The sequence below is a fragment of the Magallana gigas genome, chromosome 6 (assembly GCF_963853765.1).
Source record: "Magallana gigas chromosome 6, xbMagGiga1.1, whole genome shotgun sequence".
In the NCBI taxonomy this organism is placed as follows: Eukaryota; Metazoa; Mollusca; class Bivalvia; order Ostreida; family Ostreidae; genus Magallana; species Magallana gigas.
The window spans coordinates 29,302,448-29,320,816 of record NC_088858.1 but is presented as its reverse complement, the minus strand read 5'-3'; the positions used below and the strand labels follow the sequence as shown (position 1 = coordinate 29,320,816).

General features: G+C 33.9%; 1 protein-coding gene across 2 annotated transcripts in view; it reads left to right on the top strand.

Annotated features, from left to right (window-relative positions):
• The window catches only part of LOC105329309 (muscle-specific protein 300 kDa), an 85,710-nt gene that overhangs the window by 59,332 nt on the left and 8,009 nt on the right, over nt 1–18,369 (top strand). Inside the window, exons 68-85 of one of the 2 annotated variants that reach the window (XM_066088856.1) lie at nt 259–411; nt 559–723; nt 865–882; nt 1,407–1,733; nt 1,827–1,979; nt 2,381–2,545; nt 2,972–3,298; nt 3,470–3,775; nt 4,064–4,390; nt 4,565–4,717; nt 5,210–5,374; nt 5,996–6,475; nt 6,620–6,787; nt 7,295–7,471; nt 15,714–15,875; nt 16,619–16,792; nt 16,874–17,050; nt 17,565–17,870. In XM_066088856.1, the coding sequence (XP_065944928.1) occupies nt 259–411; nt 559–723; nt 865–882; nt 1,407–1,733; nt 1,827–1,979; nt 2,381–2,545; nt 2,972–3,298; nt 3,470–3,775; nt 4,064–4,390; nt 4,565–4,717; nt 5,210–5,374; nt 5,996–6,475; nt 6,620–6,787; nt 7,295–7,471; nt 15,714–15,875; nt 16,619–16,792; nt 16,874–17,050; nt 17,565–17,870 (3,903 nt within the window). Of the gene's footprint in view, nt 1–258; nt 412–558; nt 724–864; nt 883–1,406; nt 1,734–1,826; nt 1,980–2,380; nt 2,546–2,971; nt 3,299–3,469; nt 3,776–4,063; nt 4,391–4,564; nt 4,718–5,209; nt 5,375–5,995; nt 6,476–6,619; nt 6,788–7,294; nt 7,472–8,491; nt 9,604–15,713; nt 15,876–16,618; nt 16,793–16,873; nt 17,051–17,564; nt 17,871–18,369 lie in introns of those variants that run through there. The other variant, XM_066088857.1, reaches the window with a different exon arrangement.

Sequence of the window (18,369 nt, the reverse complement as noted above, 5' to 3'; positions counted from 1 at the left end):
TATAATACATTGTAAGAATAGATTCTTGTGATAGGGAAAACTTAAATTTAATAACTTAATAATACACTGAGCTGTAAGTATGTAGAGTCACAAACCATGCACGCTCTTTATTTAGAGACAAACTTCATTATTTCTATTCAAGCCTCCTTGTTTTTGCATTCCCCAGAAACCTTGTGCTTAAATTACTCAAATTATGTGATCATGTATAAATTGGATTTTTGAGATAAAATTTTATTGTATTTTTGCTCTGTTTTGTAGAGCATCTACCAAGATGTGGTGTCTTATGAGCCAATGATAGAGTCGGTGCGTGCAAAGGCTGATGACCTTGCCACAAATAGTCCTATCAGCAAATCTACAACAGATACATCGCAAATTTTGAACAAATACCAGATTATCAAAGACCAGGCTATGGTAAGATTTAACAAATACATATTAAAACACTTGCCTTATATGTTTGGAGTGGAATTTGGATCATAGGGAAAAACTCATATCAAAAGCTCATGTTTTTCGTACTGTATTTGATTGCAATGTGAAAGTTTATCTCTTATTATATTTTAGGACATGTTGTCAAAATCAGAACGCTGTGTTGCTCAACATCAGACTTATCACGACTCTTGTAACAGTTTTGTTCATTGGTTGAGAGCTGCCCGGGAAAAGCTTGCAACCTGTTCAGATACATTTGGGGAAAAGTCAACCATTATGGGAAAAATTGAACGAGCTAAGGTATACATTATTCCTTTGTTGTTTGAAATTTTTTTCCTGTCTTTGCTTTGCATTATCAAGTCAATTTAACAATCTTAATAGCAATTCCTATGTTGATAGTTATGAAATTTTTGTGTATCTGTTAAGCACTGTAATTTATAGATGTCCAGACTTTCAAAGGTGAGATCGGGTTTGTTTTGATTTTGTTTGACACTTTAAGACAGTACCTATCACATGCATCTTTAGGCTCAGAATAAAAAAAAAAGGAAAACAAATGCATAGTTCCAAAGTTTCTTTCTCACAAGTGTTTTTTGGATTTAAACATGGGTCTTCATGTGAACAAACAAAAGATATTTATGTTCATATGTATGTTCACCTGAAGATGGACGTTTAAATCCAGAAAAGGCTTGTGATAAAGAAACTTTGGACTTGAAATCCTTGTCACCAATTATCCAATTTACCAAATTGACTTCTTTATTAATGAATGTCCACTTTAACTTCAGCTATTGAACTTTACATACAGCACTTGTAATGTACTAATAAACCATAAACGTGCTCACAATCTGTGATTATGGTCCTTCATATGGAAGATAAAGATTGAGTAACACACTTTTGCACATACACACACACATACTCGCGCACACAGTTTCATGTTAAAGTCATGTACATTGAATGCAGTAATATTTTGCTGTTCTGTAACACAGGGTCTTTCAGCAGACTTGGGAGAGGGTACACAGAGACTAAATGATGCCACAAAAACAGGAGAGAATACTCTATCCTCCACTTCTCCTTCTGGCCAGACCAAAATACGCAAGGAATTAAGTGTAATGAAGAGGGATTTTGAAGAGTATCATGTCATGCTCAAGGAAGCTCAAGATGATTTGGAAAGATGTCTTAGTCGTTGGAACGAGTTTGAAGACAGTTATAATCAGTTCAATAGCTGGCTGAAGGAAACGGAAACCTACTTACGATCTGATCTTGACTTGAAGAGTAACTTAGATGAAAAGAAAAAGCATTGGGAACAATACCAGGTTAGCTATACACATTCATGAACACACATTATATGAAAGGGGTAAATGCTACTATTTTAATTTGTTGAATTGAGTTATCATTGTTTTATACAGAATTACATGGAAGAAGTTCTAACTCATCAAAGTTCACTAGATCGAGTCAATGAAAGGGCTCAAGCTCTTTTACAAACCAATGCTGATGCCAAGACTTCTCATGCTATAACACAGCTAACAACCAGATACCACAGTGTGATCAGCATGTCCAAGGTTTGTTCTACTTTTAAATCATTTTAATATCAAGTTTTGATTTTGTTATGCAAAGAACTAGTGATGACATCAAGTTCAAGCACCATTAGATTGCGGTTCCGTATATAAAATTAAAAAAAGAACTGACAGAAAAATTTGCAATTACTGTAGAAGGTTCATAATTGTTTTTGAAGGATTCTTTCCTTTGTGGATTTTGTTGAGCATACACTTTTTATGGATATGTGAATTGGTGGGCACTTTAAGATTTGCAAAGTCATGCACACTTGCACTGTACGCGGTCATGTTAAAAGAAAAGTTAACATGTTAGCAATGTGGCCCATGGGCCTCTTGTTTTTATTCATTAATAGGTAAAACAAAAACAAGCTAATTTGTTTATTCATTTTATTGTGATGGAATTTCAGGATATTGTGAAAAATCTTGAGCTTTTCTATGAGAACCATATGAACTACAATCAGAGTTGCACAGACTTTCAGACATGGCTTACAGAGACTAAACAGGCACTCAGAAATGTGCATGATTTGTCAGGGACCAAAGATGATGTTGATGGCAAATTGGGACAGATTTTGGTAAGTTTTTTCCCCCTAAGAATTAGATATTGTTATTTAAAAAATTCCTTGAAAATTACAAGGGTCTTTGTTACCAATTTTGGTGTTAAGCATCTCTATAGTTAGAGGAATCTTAATTTTTAAAATCAAGGCTCTACCACCCTTGGGGCGCGACAGATGGAGCTAGATAGGCAAAAAAAGGGGCTAGTTTTCAAAAATCTTTTTCATGTGAAGAAAAAACTTAATGCTTGGTTATGATGAATCCCTCTTCCAAAATTTTGGAATTCATGGTCCTGGGTCAGGGGTTCAGGCTCTATGGTGGTGCCAATAATACCATTTAGTAAAAATTTATTAGATCTTAGAAAATCTTCTTTACTCCCATATTTGTGTATGAGCTATGGTACTCAGGTGACTGTTACAGCCTATTGGCCTTTTGTTAACCTACAGGATCTGCAGGCAGCATTGGACCAAGGCCACTGTTATCTTCGAAGTTTGCTGGAAAATTCTGAAAGAACTCTACCCAACACTAGTCAGAGAGGGTGTCACATGATCCGCCAAGAAACGGATAAGGCTAAATCAGAGTATGAAAATCTGCTTACGGATGTTTCCCAGGGCAAGAGGAATTTAGAATCCGCTCTTTCTCAGTGGGGAGACTTTGATCGCTGCTACGAACAACTTTCATCATGGTTAACTGAAGTTGAAAACAAACTTAAGACAGACGTTGAGCTACGCGTGGACTTGCCAGAAAAAAGATCTAGCCTTGAAAGATACAAAGTAAGTTTATATAGTTGAATTTAAATTGACATTCATCTGACTCCATCTCACTTCATATATGTCTTATGATTTTCTTATTTGCACGGTCCGATTTGTAAGATGTGGTGGGTCAGATCTGAAAAATCACATCATGTAAACAGGGCTTAAGACTACCATTATATTATCATTTAGGCAATCCAAAACGATTTAGCTGCCCATCAAGATAGTCTAGACAGGCTTGAAGACAAGGCAGATCAATTGAAAGACGTGAGGCCTCGCAGTATGGTTGCAGACTTAAAGTTGCGATTTACAAGACTGACAGGCCTCGCCAGGGAAAAGGTTGTCTGCTTTGATGAACAAGTTCAAGGACACGAGGAGTATAGAAGAGCATATATTGCTTGCTTGGACTGGCTGGCCAATAATCGTCACAGGTTACAGAGACTAAGTGATTATTCTGGAGACAAGAAAATCTTACAGGATAGGTTACAACAACTCAAGGTATGGAATACTGTTGTGAGTTAATGACAATTCTTTTGTGTGTTCACTGATGTCATTCAAGGAAATGCTTTATGTGTACAGTATGGTCGAAAATCTTTGGAAAATACCTATATGCTAATTTTTGGAAATTTTCTGATGCTCAAAGCATTTTTATATCAATTTGCTTGATTACAACAATTGATTGTGTGTGTTTTTTCTTTTATTTGTCAAACTGTTATTTAAAGCACGTATAGTCTGGCTCGTATAAAAATAAAGGTGGACTCAATTCATATTATTTCCTCAATACAGGATTTCAAAGGAGAAATGAGACAAGGGCAGGATATGGTAAACAATGCTACTCAACAGGGTGAACGAGTAATGGCTACCACAGCACCAAGGGGTCAGGAAGCCATTGTAAAGGAGATCCAAAACCTAAAAGATGATTGGAACACATTTGCCTCCTCTGTTAATGAAATGGAGTCTAATCTAGAATCCTGTATTGGAAATTGGGATGACTTGGATGAAGAATACCAAAGATTTTTACAGTGGATCGATAGGATGGATTCACGAATAAAAGGACTGATGGAAAACAAGCCTGATGAGCAACGCAAACAACAACAGCTTATGGAAGGAGAGGTAATATCATTCATTATTATTATTACAGTACTACTGGTAAATCAAATTAGTTTCTATCACAAAAACTGTAAGTTTCTCAGTTGATAGAAATATGAAAACAAACTCCATAGTGATGGAGTAATCAAACTTATACATAAAGAAAATTCACTTCAATTATTTATTTCTTATTTTAAGGATATCTTTGAAGAGATTTTAAAAAAGAAAATGAATCTTGAAAATGTAAAAGAGTGTGGAGATGCTGTGTGCCAGCGGAGTACAGATCCAAAAGTCAGCAACAATATGATGCAGCTATCTGTCAAATACCAGGGCTTGGTATCTCAGGCCAAGGTAGGATTTCTACAAGTACCATAGGTCTTAGACAAATGGTATCATGTTTGTGGGTAGTGGTGGGGGGGGGGGGTGTATAAAAAATTTTTGCTCTTTGTAAAGACAGAAACCAGTATCAGCCCTACAGGTCAATTCTTTTGTTATATACAAGTGAACCTTTTAGTTAAGTGCTAGTTTTGTAGAGGTTTTCTCCTTTCTTACGTATTTTTAAATTTTGTTGTGAAGAAGGGATGGGTTGTCCTGAAAATTTGACAAAATTTCACTTTATTATATGTGTCGTGGCTTATGTATAGTGCTTATAAATCAAAGGAATATTGTGTTATTGTCTACTATTTTTTTCTATATCATTACATATACCAAGGACCAGTAAATTAAGGACTCTAACAACTCCACCTTCACCCTACCCCCATAAATCAATGATCCATGAAATATATTATTGGCTTTCAAAACCACAAAATATGTATTTTTAAAAATTTTCAAAATTCTTTATAGAATATGATTCAGAAGTTGTCTGAGAATGCCAGAGATCATAAGATGTACAATGAAGCCTTTGACTCTGCTGCCCATTGGTTAGCTGATATGGATGAAAGAGTTACTGCATGCAATGACACCTGCGGAGACTGGCATAGCATCCAGGAACGTATTGAAGACATCAAAGTAAGTAATACTTTCTTTAATGCATAATTGTTTGATTGATATTAGAATGACTAATAAAGCTTTAAAAGGGGCTGTAGGAGCGTACGATTTAAGTTTTTGTGAACAAGACTGTTCTTTGGTACAAATTAATACAGACAGTTTTACAAATAATGGTTTTTTGCTGTCCCTAACTTTGTCAAACTTGCATGTTTCTGAGCACAATATTGTATTGTATCATATGTAACAGTATTATAAGGAAAATACAATTTATATGATTTGATATTTACATGATTTGAATGAAAAAGTCACATTAAAGTATGTGATGTTGTATAAGTTAACCAGACATATCTTTTTCTTGTAACATATTATGAAATAGATCATGAACTTTGATTTCATTTAACATGATGATGGGTGTCTCATGTAGGTGATGCCTCATCTCAGTAAGCTGAAAGTTCTGATCATAATTTGTTAGCATCAATGATCTCTCTGTAAACTTTCTACATAATCCTCACTGTGAATTCTCTACAGGGCTCTATTATATTCAGGTTATTGTTAATAAGACCACTGGGCCTTGTTTTTTTTATGTTACAAGTATGACATATGATTTTGTCATTAATTCATTTCAAAATTTTATCATTTTAGGATATAACAGCAAGCATGGATGAAGGTTTACAGAAAGTCAATCTTGTGTGTGACTTAGCAGAAAGGATATTACCAAATACTTCCTCTGACGGTAAACGCTTAATAGAGCAGCAGGTGACAGAACTTACAAATGAATGGGAAAAACTAAACATGGCTATATCTGAATGTAGCTCCATGCTAGAGGGAGTTCAGGACAGGTGGAATGACTATGAAGAATACTATGGAAGTTTGGTCAAATGGCTGGCAGATATGGAGAATACATTATATGCGGAGCCAGAACCAAAGGCACAGTTAGTAGAAAAGAAAACACAGCTCGACAAGTACAAACTTGTCCTCAGCGATGTCGAAAATCATCACCGCTTGGTCAATGAACTGGCCGAGAGGGTGGCTAATCTTGAGGCCCTTAGTGAAAACCCAGAGGTGTCCAATTCTCTTGCAGATGTCCAAAACCGTTATGACAAGGTTCTGAACAGGGCCAGAGTAAGTTCATGCTATAAAATGTCAATATTATTCAAATCATTTATAAATACATTGTGTTATGATTTTTCATGTCCCTGTAGCACTTAAATTTCAAAAGAAGAAAAGGTCTAGTGTTCAAATACCTACAATTCCTTAACATTGCAGGAAGTGGTGGCCAACCTTGAGCGGTCTTATCATGACCATTTAGATTTCCATGAATCTCAGCAGGAAAGTGAAAAGTGGCTTCTTCAAATTTCCTTTAAACTGATGTCACACAACTCACTTAATGTCAGCTCTATGGAACTGACTCAAAGACAGATTGACAAGCACAGGGTAATTCTGCTCTCTTTGATTTTTTCAGAAAGTGAATTATTGAAAAATAGCTGCAGTTATGACAAGGATCAAAACTTTGAAATTTATTTAGTTAAAAGTAGAAATTTCACAACATTCTTCATTACCTCTTCCTCTATGATGTCAATAAAATGGACCATGTCCTGCCTTAAAAAAAAAAAACCAAACCTGAAAAACCTTAATTTTTTCTTCATATATAGCACCATTTTTAGACACATGATTAAATTTGCATATCTTAGTATAGAAATCGTCTGTAGTAGTGTTCAAATACCTACAATTCCTTTTGAGGTTGAGGTTAAAATGTAGCTTTAGTAAATTTAAATCATCATCAATATATCATATAGGTATTATGATATTAATCAGACACTTTATATACTTGAGCAAATTTCAGAGCTCTATCCATAAATTCGTTTTAGGGGGCTTTAAAGCACTTTATCTCGTATTTAGACCTTTATGACGAATCATCAGATTTAAAACTTTATTTTGAAGGCTTTGATCAAAGAAATAGAAGATTATCGAAGAACTCTCGATAATGTGAATAAAAGAGGTCGCCATTTGATGGACGATAATGTAAGAGTCCCAAAACTTGCTCAACAAATACAGTCTCAGCTTCAGAACCTTGAGGAGAGCTACCTTAATCTACAGTCAACTGCAGAGCAGATAAGGGTAAATATAACAGTTTGTAAATTTAAGTTTCTAGTTATTACTCTATTTAGCTCTGATTGATCGTAATATATGGTGGTATATATGGTAAGTATCCCTGTATATTGCCTGTTTTGGTAGAAGTACACAATCTTCCAAGAAAATTTGTTACATGACCTATAACACAGGTTGTTTCATTAGCACGTGGTGGATATAGAGTGTAGCAATCTGTGTAGTGATTTCTTTGGTGAACACACAACAATTCTCGGAGTCATTAAATGGAAGATTACAACCTATTATGCAGCAAGATGGTCAAAAAGTTGCCCAAATAAAATCTCCTGTGTAAGAGAGTCATTCTTTTTTTTATAGTCAACCAGCTTGAGACAACAACAATCAGTTTAGTCAGCTCATATTTAATCTGCCTGAACATGTCTGCATTAAGTCGGCATAATGAAAATACGGTTGATTTTTTTAAAAACTGTGAACTAATACTGAGACATTCTAAAGTATATGGCAAACTGTAAAGCATTGCTTCTTTATTTACATGAGACTGAACACAGCTGCATGTATATGGATTATGTATAAATATCTATATATATTTATATTGTATTTATGTTTGTCCTGTATATCCTTCTGTAAACACTGTCTGTATACACTTGACATTTAATTTATATAAATCTTGAAAAATCTAAAACTTCAAAACTTTCATTTGATCAACTTAAACATTTTGCGAGTCTTTCTGTTAAGTTTGGTAATTTAACCCGTTGCATATAATGTGAAATTTTGTGATCGATAGATTAGAAAAGATGTCAAGTGTAACTGACTTTTTGACCATCCTACTGTAGTGATTCTATAAATAGAAAACTGAATTCTCTGCACTGTTTTTCTGTTCTCATAGCTTGACTCTTGAATCTGTTGGTTGCTTGGTTTTTATTACTTGTAGAAAACTCACAACTTGAGAATAAATATCAACATTATTTTTAAACTCAGAATAAATGACTTGATTCTTCTTACTATTAAGTATTGATTTTTGGCTCTTGACAGGTCGTGCTAGACCACATAGATCTCTATTGGTACTAAGTTCTGATGCCTTACACCAGGAGTCCATCGAGCAAGAGAGTGCTATATATAATATCGTGTGCTCATAGACTAGCTGTTCAGTTGTGTAAATATATACCAAGTAGTGACTTTACAACATATTCTGACTTTCAACTGAGTTCTCTCAGTGTAACTTATTTGCTAGATAATTTAACCATCAATAAGACTTAATGCAGACATTGAAGTTTGGCTTGCATGACATATAGTATATGCCATATATATATTTATGAAAGCATGTATTAAACTGTGTGATGTTCTGGTTTCTATTTTTTTAAGATTTTTTTTTCACTGTTAGCTAATTTTCATCCATATTAATTTCATATTTTATACATTATTTATTGGTGCTCATTGATTTGATGCTGTGATCAACACAATTTTGCATTTAGCTGATATTATCCGTCCAACAATGTTACCATGCAGCTTAATAGATAAAAAGACATGTATATTTTTATATACATGTATAAGATATGATAAGTCTTTATGATAAAATACACAGCGAATTCCCTAGTTCCTGTGATTGTCTTGTAAGTGAAACTTTTAGCCCCACTTTAAGTCACTGTAATGATTCCATACATCAATAAAAGATAATTTCATTGTGATAAAAATGATCATTATCATTTTTTGAGGTATTTTTTTTTAATATTACTTTTACATATAAAAGACAATTGAGGTATGTTAATATTTTTTTAAGAAAGACAATCAAAACTGCCCCACTTAAAGTTTAAAGCAAGCCAAAGATTTAGGTATTATTCTTTGCTGCTGTGTTATTTAATACATTCCCATGACATGACTGTCAGAAACATGGATATAGATCGCATAAACTTGATCAATATTTGATGTATACTTGCATTTTGAATTTTTTATTGAAATGAATGCTGTGATAAAACTGTTTTTTATTATTATTTATTTTTGTTGTTTTTGTAATTTAGCTAGTGTCTGATATTCCGGTTTTGTGGGATATGAAATACTTTTGATTCTACAATAAATATTTAGACATTATTATAACACATTGAACTGCAATGTTGCATCATTTTAACCAAATAAAGGAAATTTAGAAAGCATGTATTCTGCTATTTTTTATGATAAGGCCTCATAAAATTAATTTTTCGATTCTCATCAATGCCTGCCCCTCTGAAATGGCACACCCCAATGCATTTTATTTTGAAGAAAAAAATTGGGGGGGAAAAAAATGACTGCGGAAACATGTACATTACCGTTTGATTCCAGTCATGTTGTTATCGTAAGGATACAATTGTCTTCATGCATTAACAGTTAAGTCCAAATAAAATGGAATTAAAATAATACAAGTGGGTTTGTGTACTCATACCAACATTAACAATTTAAAAGAATACAGCTGTTGTTATTTCTAGAACATGAACGGTGAAAAGGTTTTTTTTTTAAAGTTAAAAAATAATAAATAAAATCCGCCCACCCGCCCCATATTTTTTGCAAATCGGGATGAGAATCTAAATATTAATTTTATGTGGCCTAATTAAGGTTGGTTTTGTGGGTGTTTGAGATCAAAGGTGATTTAAAAGTCATCATTTCCCAGTCAGCTTCACTAACCATAGGTAGTTATAACCTAGCCTTCTTTTATTAATTAGAAATCTGACTTTGAATTGTGATCTATGCCTACATGATTTGAGGGTTATTGCACTGGTATTAAACAGTCAAACTATATAATGGAGAGGGATGAAGAGTTTCAGTTTATTGTCTTTTTTCACTGATTGTTAACTATAATTAAGACAAATGGACAAATTAAATATCAAGTACTTTTTACCCACCAACTATGTCAACAGTTCTAACATATGTACAGAATGACTGTAGGAAACGTTTCACAGTAATCTGACTTTTGGGTAGAAATGACTTGATTTTTTCACAACAAAAAATAAGAATGGAGAGAATAGGTAAATGTTGACTTCTTGAAATGAAAACAAAAGATGGGAAATGAATAATAATTCTAATTTTCGTTCGTTTGTAAGGTGTTTAAAACATAGGAGCAATAAGACGCGTTAAAGTGACGTTGCAATAAGTTTGCGGTTGCTCCGGGTCACTGTAGGAAGGCAAGTTGGTCAGCTTACAAGAAAGATCTAATCATGCCATGGACTAGAAATGTTGTACATTGATAAACTCTCTCCTTGTCTACTATTTGGTGAAATTTCAATGATTTATATTTTTTTCAAAGGTATAAGAATAAATGTTTCAATAATTTCCGAACAGCCCTCGAATGTTGAACATCATCTGAAGATGTGCACCTGATCAAGATTTGTCCGTTGTTTCTCATTGTTGTCGTCGTCGTTGTTGTTGGCATAAACTTTTCACATTTTCATTTCTCAGAACCACCACGCTGAATTCAACCAAACTTGGCACAAAGCATCACTGGGTGAAAGGGATTTATGTTTTTTCAAATGAAGGGCCACACCCTTTTTAAAGGGGAGATAATATAGAATTTTTGGAAATTTGTTGGTATTTTTCAAAATTTTTTTTCTTAAAACCATTTGGCCAGAAAGCTCAAATTTGTGTGGAAGCATCCATAGGTAGTGTAGAATCAAGTTTGTTGAAATTGTGGTCCCCATGGGTTAGGTGAGGAATCAATGGGAGGAATGAATTTTAACATAGTAATTTATAAAGAAAATAGTTTTAAAAATTCTTTTTTTCTCAAAAACAATTTGGCCAGAAAATCTCACACTTGTGTGGATTTAGCATTCTCAGGTAGTGTAGATTCAAGTTTGTTTAGATCATAATCCCAGGGGTAGGGTGGGGCCACAAAAGGGAGGAAGTCAGATTTAATTATACATAGGAAGATATAGAGAAAAATCTTTAAAAAATCTTCTGTAAAAGTATTCATGTGAGAGCATATAGGATGTGCGGATCAAAGTTTGATCAAACCTCAAACCATGATTCACTGGAAAAAGGTGGGGCCACAAAGGGGGGGGGGGTTAAATAGGAATAAAAATGCGTAGATAATAATTGGCAGATTTTTTAACTTTTTGTGCAAGCTCAACTGTACTTATTTGTGAACATATTTTGAATTTGATACTTTTTAATGCTGATTTGATATTAAGATTGATGAGCAGGTCGTCCGTCACTTCCGGTCGTCACCGGAAGTGATTCCAAAATTTCGATTTTTGGATTTTTAAAGCATATACATTTTGTAGACATTTTTGCACTGAATACAAAACTAAACCCGTTTTAAAATCAGACAACGCATTGCAGAGATATTGCAGTTTTAAAATGACCTTTTCCGGAAATCTCAATATTGCAGTGTACGTCAAAAAATTAGTTTAAATGGAAGTTAATACAGTAACTCGTACCAAATGTCAACATTTTGATTTAACCCTATCATTTATTAATAATCAAATGGAAGACCCACTTGTTGCTCGCAATGAGATTGTGTCTAGTTTTAATACTGTTTCACATAAACCAAAAGTTCATCATTAATACATGGAACTAAATTATACCATTATCAACAAAGAAATTATTTATTTAGAAGCTCTTACGTGCCCTGATAAAAAGTGAAAAAAATTAAGACTCAAATTAAGCATAATATTTTTTATTTTACTTTCATGTTAAATACCGAAATCTGATTTGTTCAGACGCAGTTGGCAATCTGTTCTATTACCCTCAGCGTTAGCAACACACTTGGCAAAGGGTAACACAACAAATTGTTACATCGCGTAAATTATGCGCGTACAGTTCGTCGTATAATTCACTTCATTTCTATATAAAAGCAGCAAAATTTTCTTTAAAAAATATGACATTCAGAATAATAAAATAAATAGTGCCCGTTTGAGAGGGCAACTGTTGAAATTGACACCCCTCGAAAACCATTGTCAACTTCCACTTTGTGTCGGTTGACAATGGGTTTCTCAGGGTGCCAATTTCAACAGTTACCCTCCCAAACAGGCACTATTTATATAATACCACATCATCTATTGATTTTAAACCAAAAGAATTAACAAGTTTAGCAGTGAATTTAGTGTATATGCTTTACAACATAGTAGGGGTCAACCGACATTCGAGATTTTATATAGTAAATCGAGGATGGGCATTCATTTCAAAGCCTTTGTTTACTGTCAACCTAACCATGTTCAAACTTGTGGAAAAGACAAAAGACACATTATACATTTAGAAAACTCCTGTGAAAATGAGAAGTTTGTACAACATTAGGCCGGTACTTAAAGAAATGAAATGTATGAAAATTTGGAGGTTTTTCCTATAGCAAGTGAAAGCTATTACTTGCGGAACGCATGTCAAACTGACCTATGGAATAAAGTATTTCAAATATTCATGTGGGTTCTCTCCAGGTAGAGGTAGACATTTGTGAAATGTGCTCACCGTAAAACACTGGAACGTTTTAAATAGCTTTCCATCGATTTTGTATGGTGAGGAATGTTTGTTTGAACACTTTGGTATTATTCAACTTCAACATAATAAAGCTTAGGTATCAGCAAATAACCCTGGTTGTTATTAAGTTTGTTTGATAATTGTATCTTAATCAAGCGCACCTTTTAGTATAGCATACAGAGGTTCTTTTATAGATGCATTTTTTAAACGTTGTGCTATAAATACACCGGAGAAATTAACTTCAATGAAAAGTTGAATTAAATTTTCATTTGTTTGAAATTTTAATTTTATTAAGACAGTTTCGGTATTGGTAAGAACAAACTATATTATACTACTTAGCGGACCCCAAGTCACACTACCTGATGCTTATCGCCCACTCCTACGTCAACCACCCCTACTTTGTATACACATACTTTATGTATTACATATGTACAGAATAAACCTAGAAAGTAAACCAAGACTAAACTCTGGGTTTACTTTCTGTTAGGTTGGGTCTGATCGGTACTGTACGTAATATTATTGAATTCCCCTAATCCCAGCTAGTTGATCAACATTTAAACGTGTGGTGGATTCCTCATAAAAATGATCATTCATATTTCCAACTCATCAATGTTGAACATTAAACATATTTTGAGTGATCCAATGAACATCATACTTTTGCCAAATCGAATACCAAAAAGTCAGATTTGAAATACACATGATTTTAATGCTAAAATTATTTATCTACATGTACTTTTTCAGGGTTCGACACTAATGTTAGCCCGGGACAACTGAAACTTGAGGTTGGGCTATTAAACAAGTCATAAAGGTTGTCCTGCAGGGCTACTGAAATTTTAAATACCATACTATCACTCAATCAATGTATTAATACAATGTATTTAAAAAATGTAATATACATATTCCAAATATTCGCTACCGAGATTTTGAATCGTCAGTGTGAGCTTACTCAGTCTCTCTACTATGTTTTTGTTAGACATTGTTTTGGTCCCACTTAAAAAAAAATCTTGATTATCAAAGTGTTTGAAACAATAATGAATAAACAGAGAATGCAAGCGGTGCACCGACGTAGAAAATTGAACTGGGAAAAATATGAAATTACCTGGCAGATCAAAAATATCACCGATGGTTCTACCACTGTTAATGTAACCGGGTGTCAATTTTATTTTATTTTTACATTATGGGTTCAAACTCTTTAGAATATCTTTATTCTGGAACAATATAACATATGGATTCACATGATGATGTTTAATGCAAATGCTTATTTAATAATTATGCTAATATGATATTAACACAATGGTGACTCCATGTTGGCCAACATTGCAATGTCGACAATATTGATAAAACATTGTGCATTGAACATACAAGTACTTCCAAATTTTTTACTTAAAAAAATACTGGTACCAAGATTTCTATCATGTGAATCCATATATTAATCAAGAATAAAGAGATTCTAGAGAGTTGCAAGGGACAACTTCCAAGAAATATCCATAATATAAACTCAATTTCTGTTCAATGTCATATACATTGCGATGTTAACAACATCGACGAAGTCACTGTCGAAGAGGTGTTGTCAATGTGGACAAGGTAAACTCGATATTGGTTCAACATCGTCGACATTGTGATGTCAACGATGTTAACGTTTAAGATATATCGGCAATTTCGGTGTCAATGATGAAAACTCAACATCGATTCAACATCATCGACGTTGCGATGTTGACAATGTCAACAATGGAAATGGCAAATATCAGCAATTTTGACAATGTAAAATCGATATCGTATCAATATTGGATACATCGCAATGTTGATGATATCGAAAAAGAAATATGTATTAGACATGAATGAAAATTTGACAGATAAATATAGGCCTACTTGCTTATAAAATAATTGTTTATATACTTGTATCTAATAAATTCATGCTCAAATTTCACTGAAAATCTGTGTTTACATTTTTATCAGCAACCTGTGACGGTATTTGTTGAAGTTCTATGAAGGATAACTTCCCAGACCCCAATTTTATATGAATTTAGTTTACATTTTCTTTCAGTGTGTTACTTTTTATTTCTTCCACGACTTGGCTGAAATACATGACTGGCCTTAATTCATTTCAGATTTTCCGTACTTGTACTCCACAAATGCATGACAGATAATAGATTTCTGAGCACGTGCATTTCAAATATACAGGAGAATGCATATCAGTTAATCCGACATGGCCTTACAACATCTTCAAATAACCGCTCGCGACGAGAGTTTGACCTGGCCTGTTTATTTCTTAGTCAACACTGTTTGGCCACATTGTTTATAAGCAGCATTGATTTTTATTAACAAGTGCCTATCTATTCATTACGCTTCTCAATGTTGTATTAAACACTTTCCGGAATGTAAACACGGCGGATCAAACCATACGGGTGTGTATTGTTTTGCATCGCATCACATTCATTCAATTGACAGCCTATAGAATTTAAAACATGCTCCTATTAAGAGTCGCAGTGGCCTCATGGTTAGCGTACAGGAATGCAAAAAAATGGTAGCAGGTTCGAAACCTGTCATGGCTGTTTTTTTATTTTGAGTTGGAAATTGATTTTTCTCTAATTACATGTACTTATCAATTATCAACATTTTGAGGATTTTTTTTAACAATTTTGAAAGATCGAAAGGCCTCTAATTGTTCCATGAACAATTAGTCTACTTAATTTTAGTTCACTTTGGTTTTCCTTAAACCTTATGGACCTCTGTTGTTGAAGAAAGTTGTATTAAACAGGTTTGAAACCTTGAATTAATTACTAACATGTATCAATGAACATGTATTACAATTTTGTTGTAGGTGAGACTAGATGAGATTCTACAGAAATGGTGCCACTACAAAGGCTTGCTGGAGAGAGACAAACAGTTTTTCAATGAAGAGTTTCCAGTTTGGGTTAAAGACATTGACAAAAGTATCCCAGATAACCTTCACGATGCCCAGTGTAAATTAAAAACTGTCAGGGTAGGTTCTTGCACAAAAATCACTATATTCAATTTGTTTTTCTCCTCTTTAGAAAAACAATTGTTGTTCCTTCTGCTTAAGTTTCACCCCAAACTAAATTTATATCTAACCTACAACCTTTAAAATATTATGGCCGCTATATATTGGATCCCCTCTCCTATTTCAAATCTCATTTGAGAGGGTGTTCAAAATATTATGACTGAAATATATATTGAACTCTCCTCTAATTTTCATTGCTATTGGAGAGGGGGTTCAAAATATAATGGCTGAAAAATATTGAACCCCCTTACCAATGGAAATTGGAAAAAGTAAGGGGGTTCAATACATGTATATCTGGGCCATAATATTTTGAACCCCTTCTATCATGGGATTTGAAAAGAAGGTGGGTTCAATATATCATAGCCATAATATTTTTAACTCTTTCTACAATGGAATTTGAAATAGGTTCAATATATCCCGACCATAATATTTTGAACCCATTCTATAATGGGATTTGAAATAGGAGGGGGGTTCAAAATATTGCGGCCATAATAATTGAACCTCCCTGTTTGTCACAAACCTCACTTTCTTAAAAACGCCTCTTCAATACTCCCATGAAGCAAACCACTGTATGAAATAATTTGGATTGATAAAAATCTTTGAAATAGGGAATAAAATAATAGAAATAATGTTTTGACCTTTAAACCTCAATGCTCTTTTAACTCTTTTCCAACTATAAATATGTGCATTTGTATGTGTTTTAGGAAATGTGGGAAAGGTTGGCATCCATGAAACAAGAACATGCTATGGCTGCCAGTCAGTGTGAATATATCGGTGAAAGCAATGACAAGCAGGATGACGGCAGTATTGGTGTAGAGGACTCAGTCAGCCAGCTTGCTGAAGCTGTTCAAGAGATGGTACAGGATGCCATTGGAGAGGTATTGCCCTTGGCAAAGGCAATAAAAGTACAACAGATATTTTTCATGTAGACATTTTTCTATTTTTGATTATGTTTTCAGACTGAAAGACGAATGAATGATATCAGGGACATCATTCATCAATGGGAGACAATTGATCGCACAAGGAATGACTTGAGGAATTGGCTACATAGCAAGCAAGAGGACCTACATGAAATAGAGAGTAGGCCCAGTAAACTTCATCCTGAGGCTGCTGAGCTAGAGATTGCAAACCTTCAGGTAAGAAAGCCTCCATATAAGTTTTCTTTAAGTAGCAGTTAAGTTTTTAATAAAATACCCATCAATTTTTATACCCCACTACATTTGTTGCTATGTTGAATTACATGTACCTTATATCCAGTAATTTTTGCGATGATCTAATTTTCACTGTTTTTCACAATCACTTTAACTATGCAAAATATTAAACATGCGACATCATTTACATTCTTGTTTGCTATAAAAAAAAACTATCTAGATTGCAAAAAATGACTGATGCAAATAAAAAAGTTGCACAATTTTGCAAATTTTGTGACACAAGGAAAAAACCGGATCTGTGATGCATATGAATTTATTAGAAAGTGTCATCACCCAATGCAATGCAACATTGGCCGTAACTTATACATCCATGTTGGATTTGCGATACATATAATTTTTTTTTTTTTTACTAACTAGTGGTACAGGTGTATTAACTTGGGAAAGGCTGAAAGCCCTGAGCTGATGAGATAGCTTTTAAATCTTTTATATAATTATGCAGGTTCTAAGAGAAGCAGTCACAGCCAAAGGGCCAGAGATAGACACGTTTGTCAATAATTACCGAGACTTGACCCAACACAAGCCCTCCCTAGTGGACCCAGTGGTACGAGCTGTCAGAGACGATTGGGACGAGCTGTTAGGACAGATTGAAAATTTGCTTGAAGAGCGAGAACAAGCCTTACTGGAGAGCAGGGAATTACAGGATGCCCAGAACACAATGGATGATGATTTGGAGGACTTTGTCAAAGAACTCGAAAAAATTGAAGCTGCTGAAGCAAGTCTGACAGATAAAGTGAACCAACTAAAAGTAAGTTTCTAGTTTCTTTGCAACTAAAAAGGGCCAATGAAATCAGCTTTATAAATTTAAAAGAATATACCATAAGGGATTATACCTGTAACCCAGGGACTTCTTTCTTTAACACTATGTAACACAGTTCAGCAGGCACTTAAAACTGTTTGAACATTTTAAACTGTTAAGTATAAAAAAATAATAATAAAGACATTGAAATTTTTTTTCTACCCAAAATATCCTGAATTAGTAAGGTATTGTTGTATGAAAAGTTTTGTTGCATTCATTTAGATATAAGGGGTACATAGTGTTGATTGTTTGAATGTTAGATGGTGTATTAAACAAACGTATAAAAAGGGGAATAAATCAAGCTGTCAAAAACTAAGTATAGGTTAAATTAGTTGTAGTGACTGTTGATAGAATTCTGTTCAGAATTATCATCTCAAATCAGGATATTTCTTCTAAAACCTTTATTTGTCAGGGCCATGCTCTGCAGGCACTTTATTATAGTGAACTG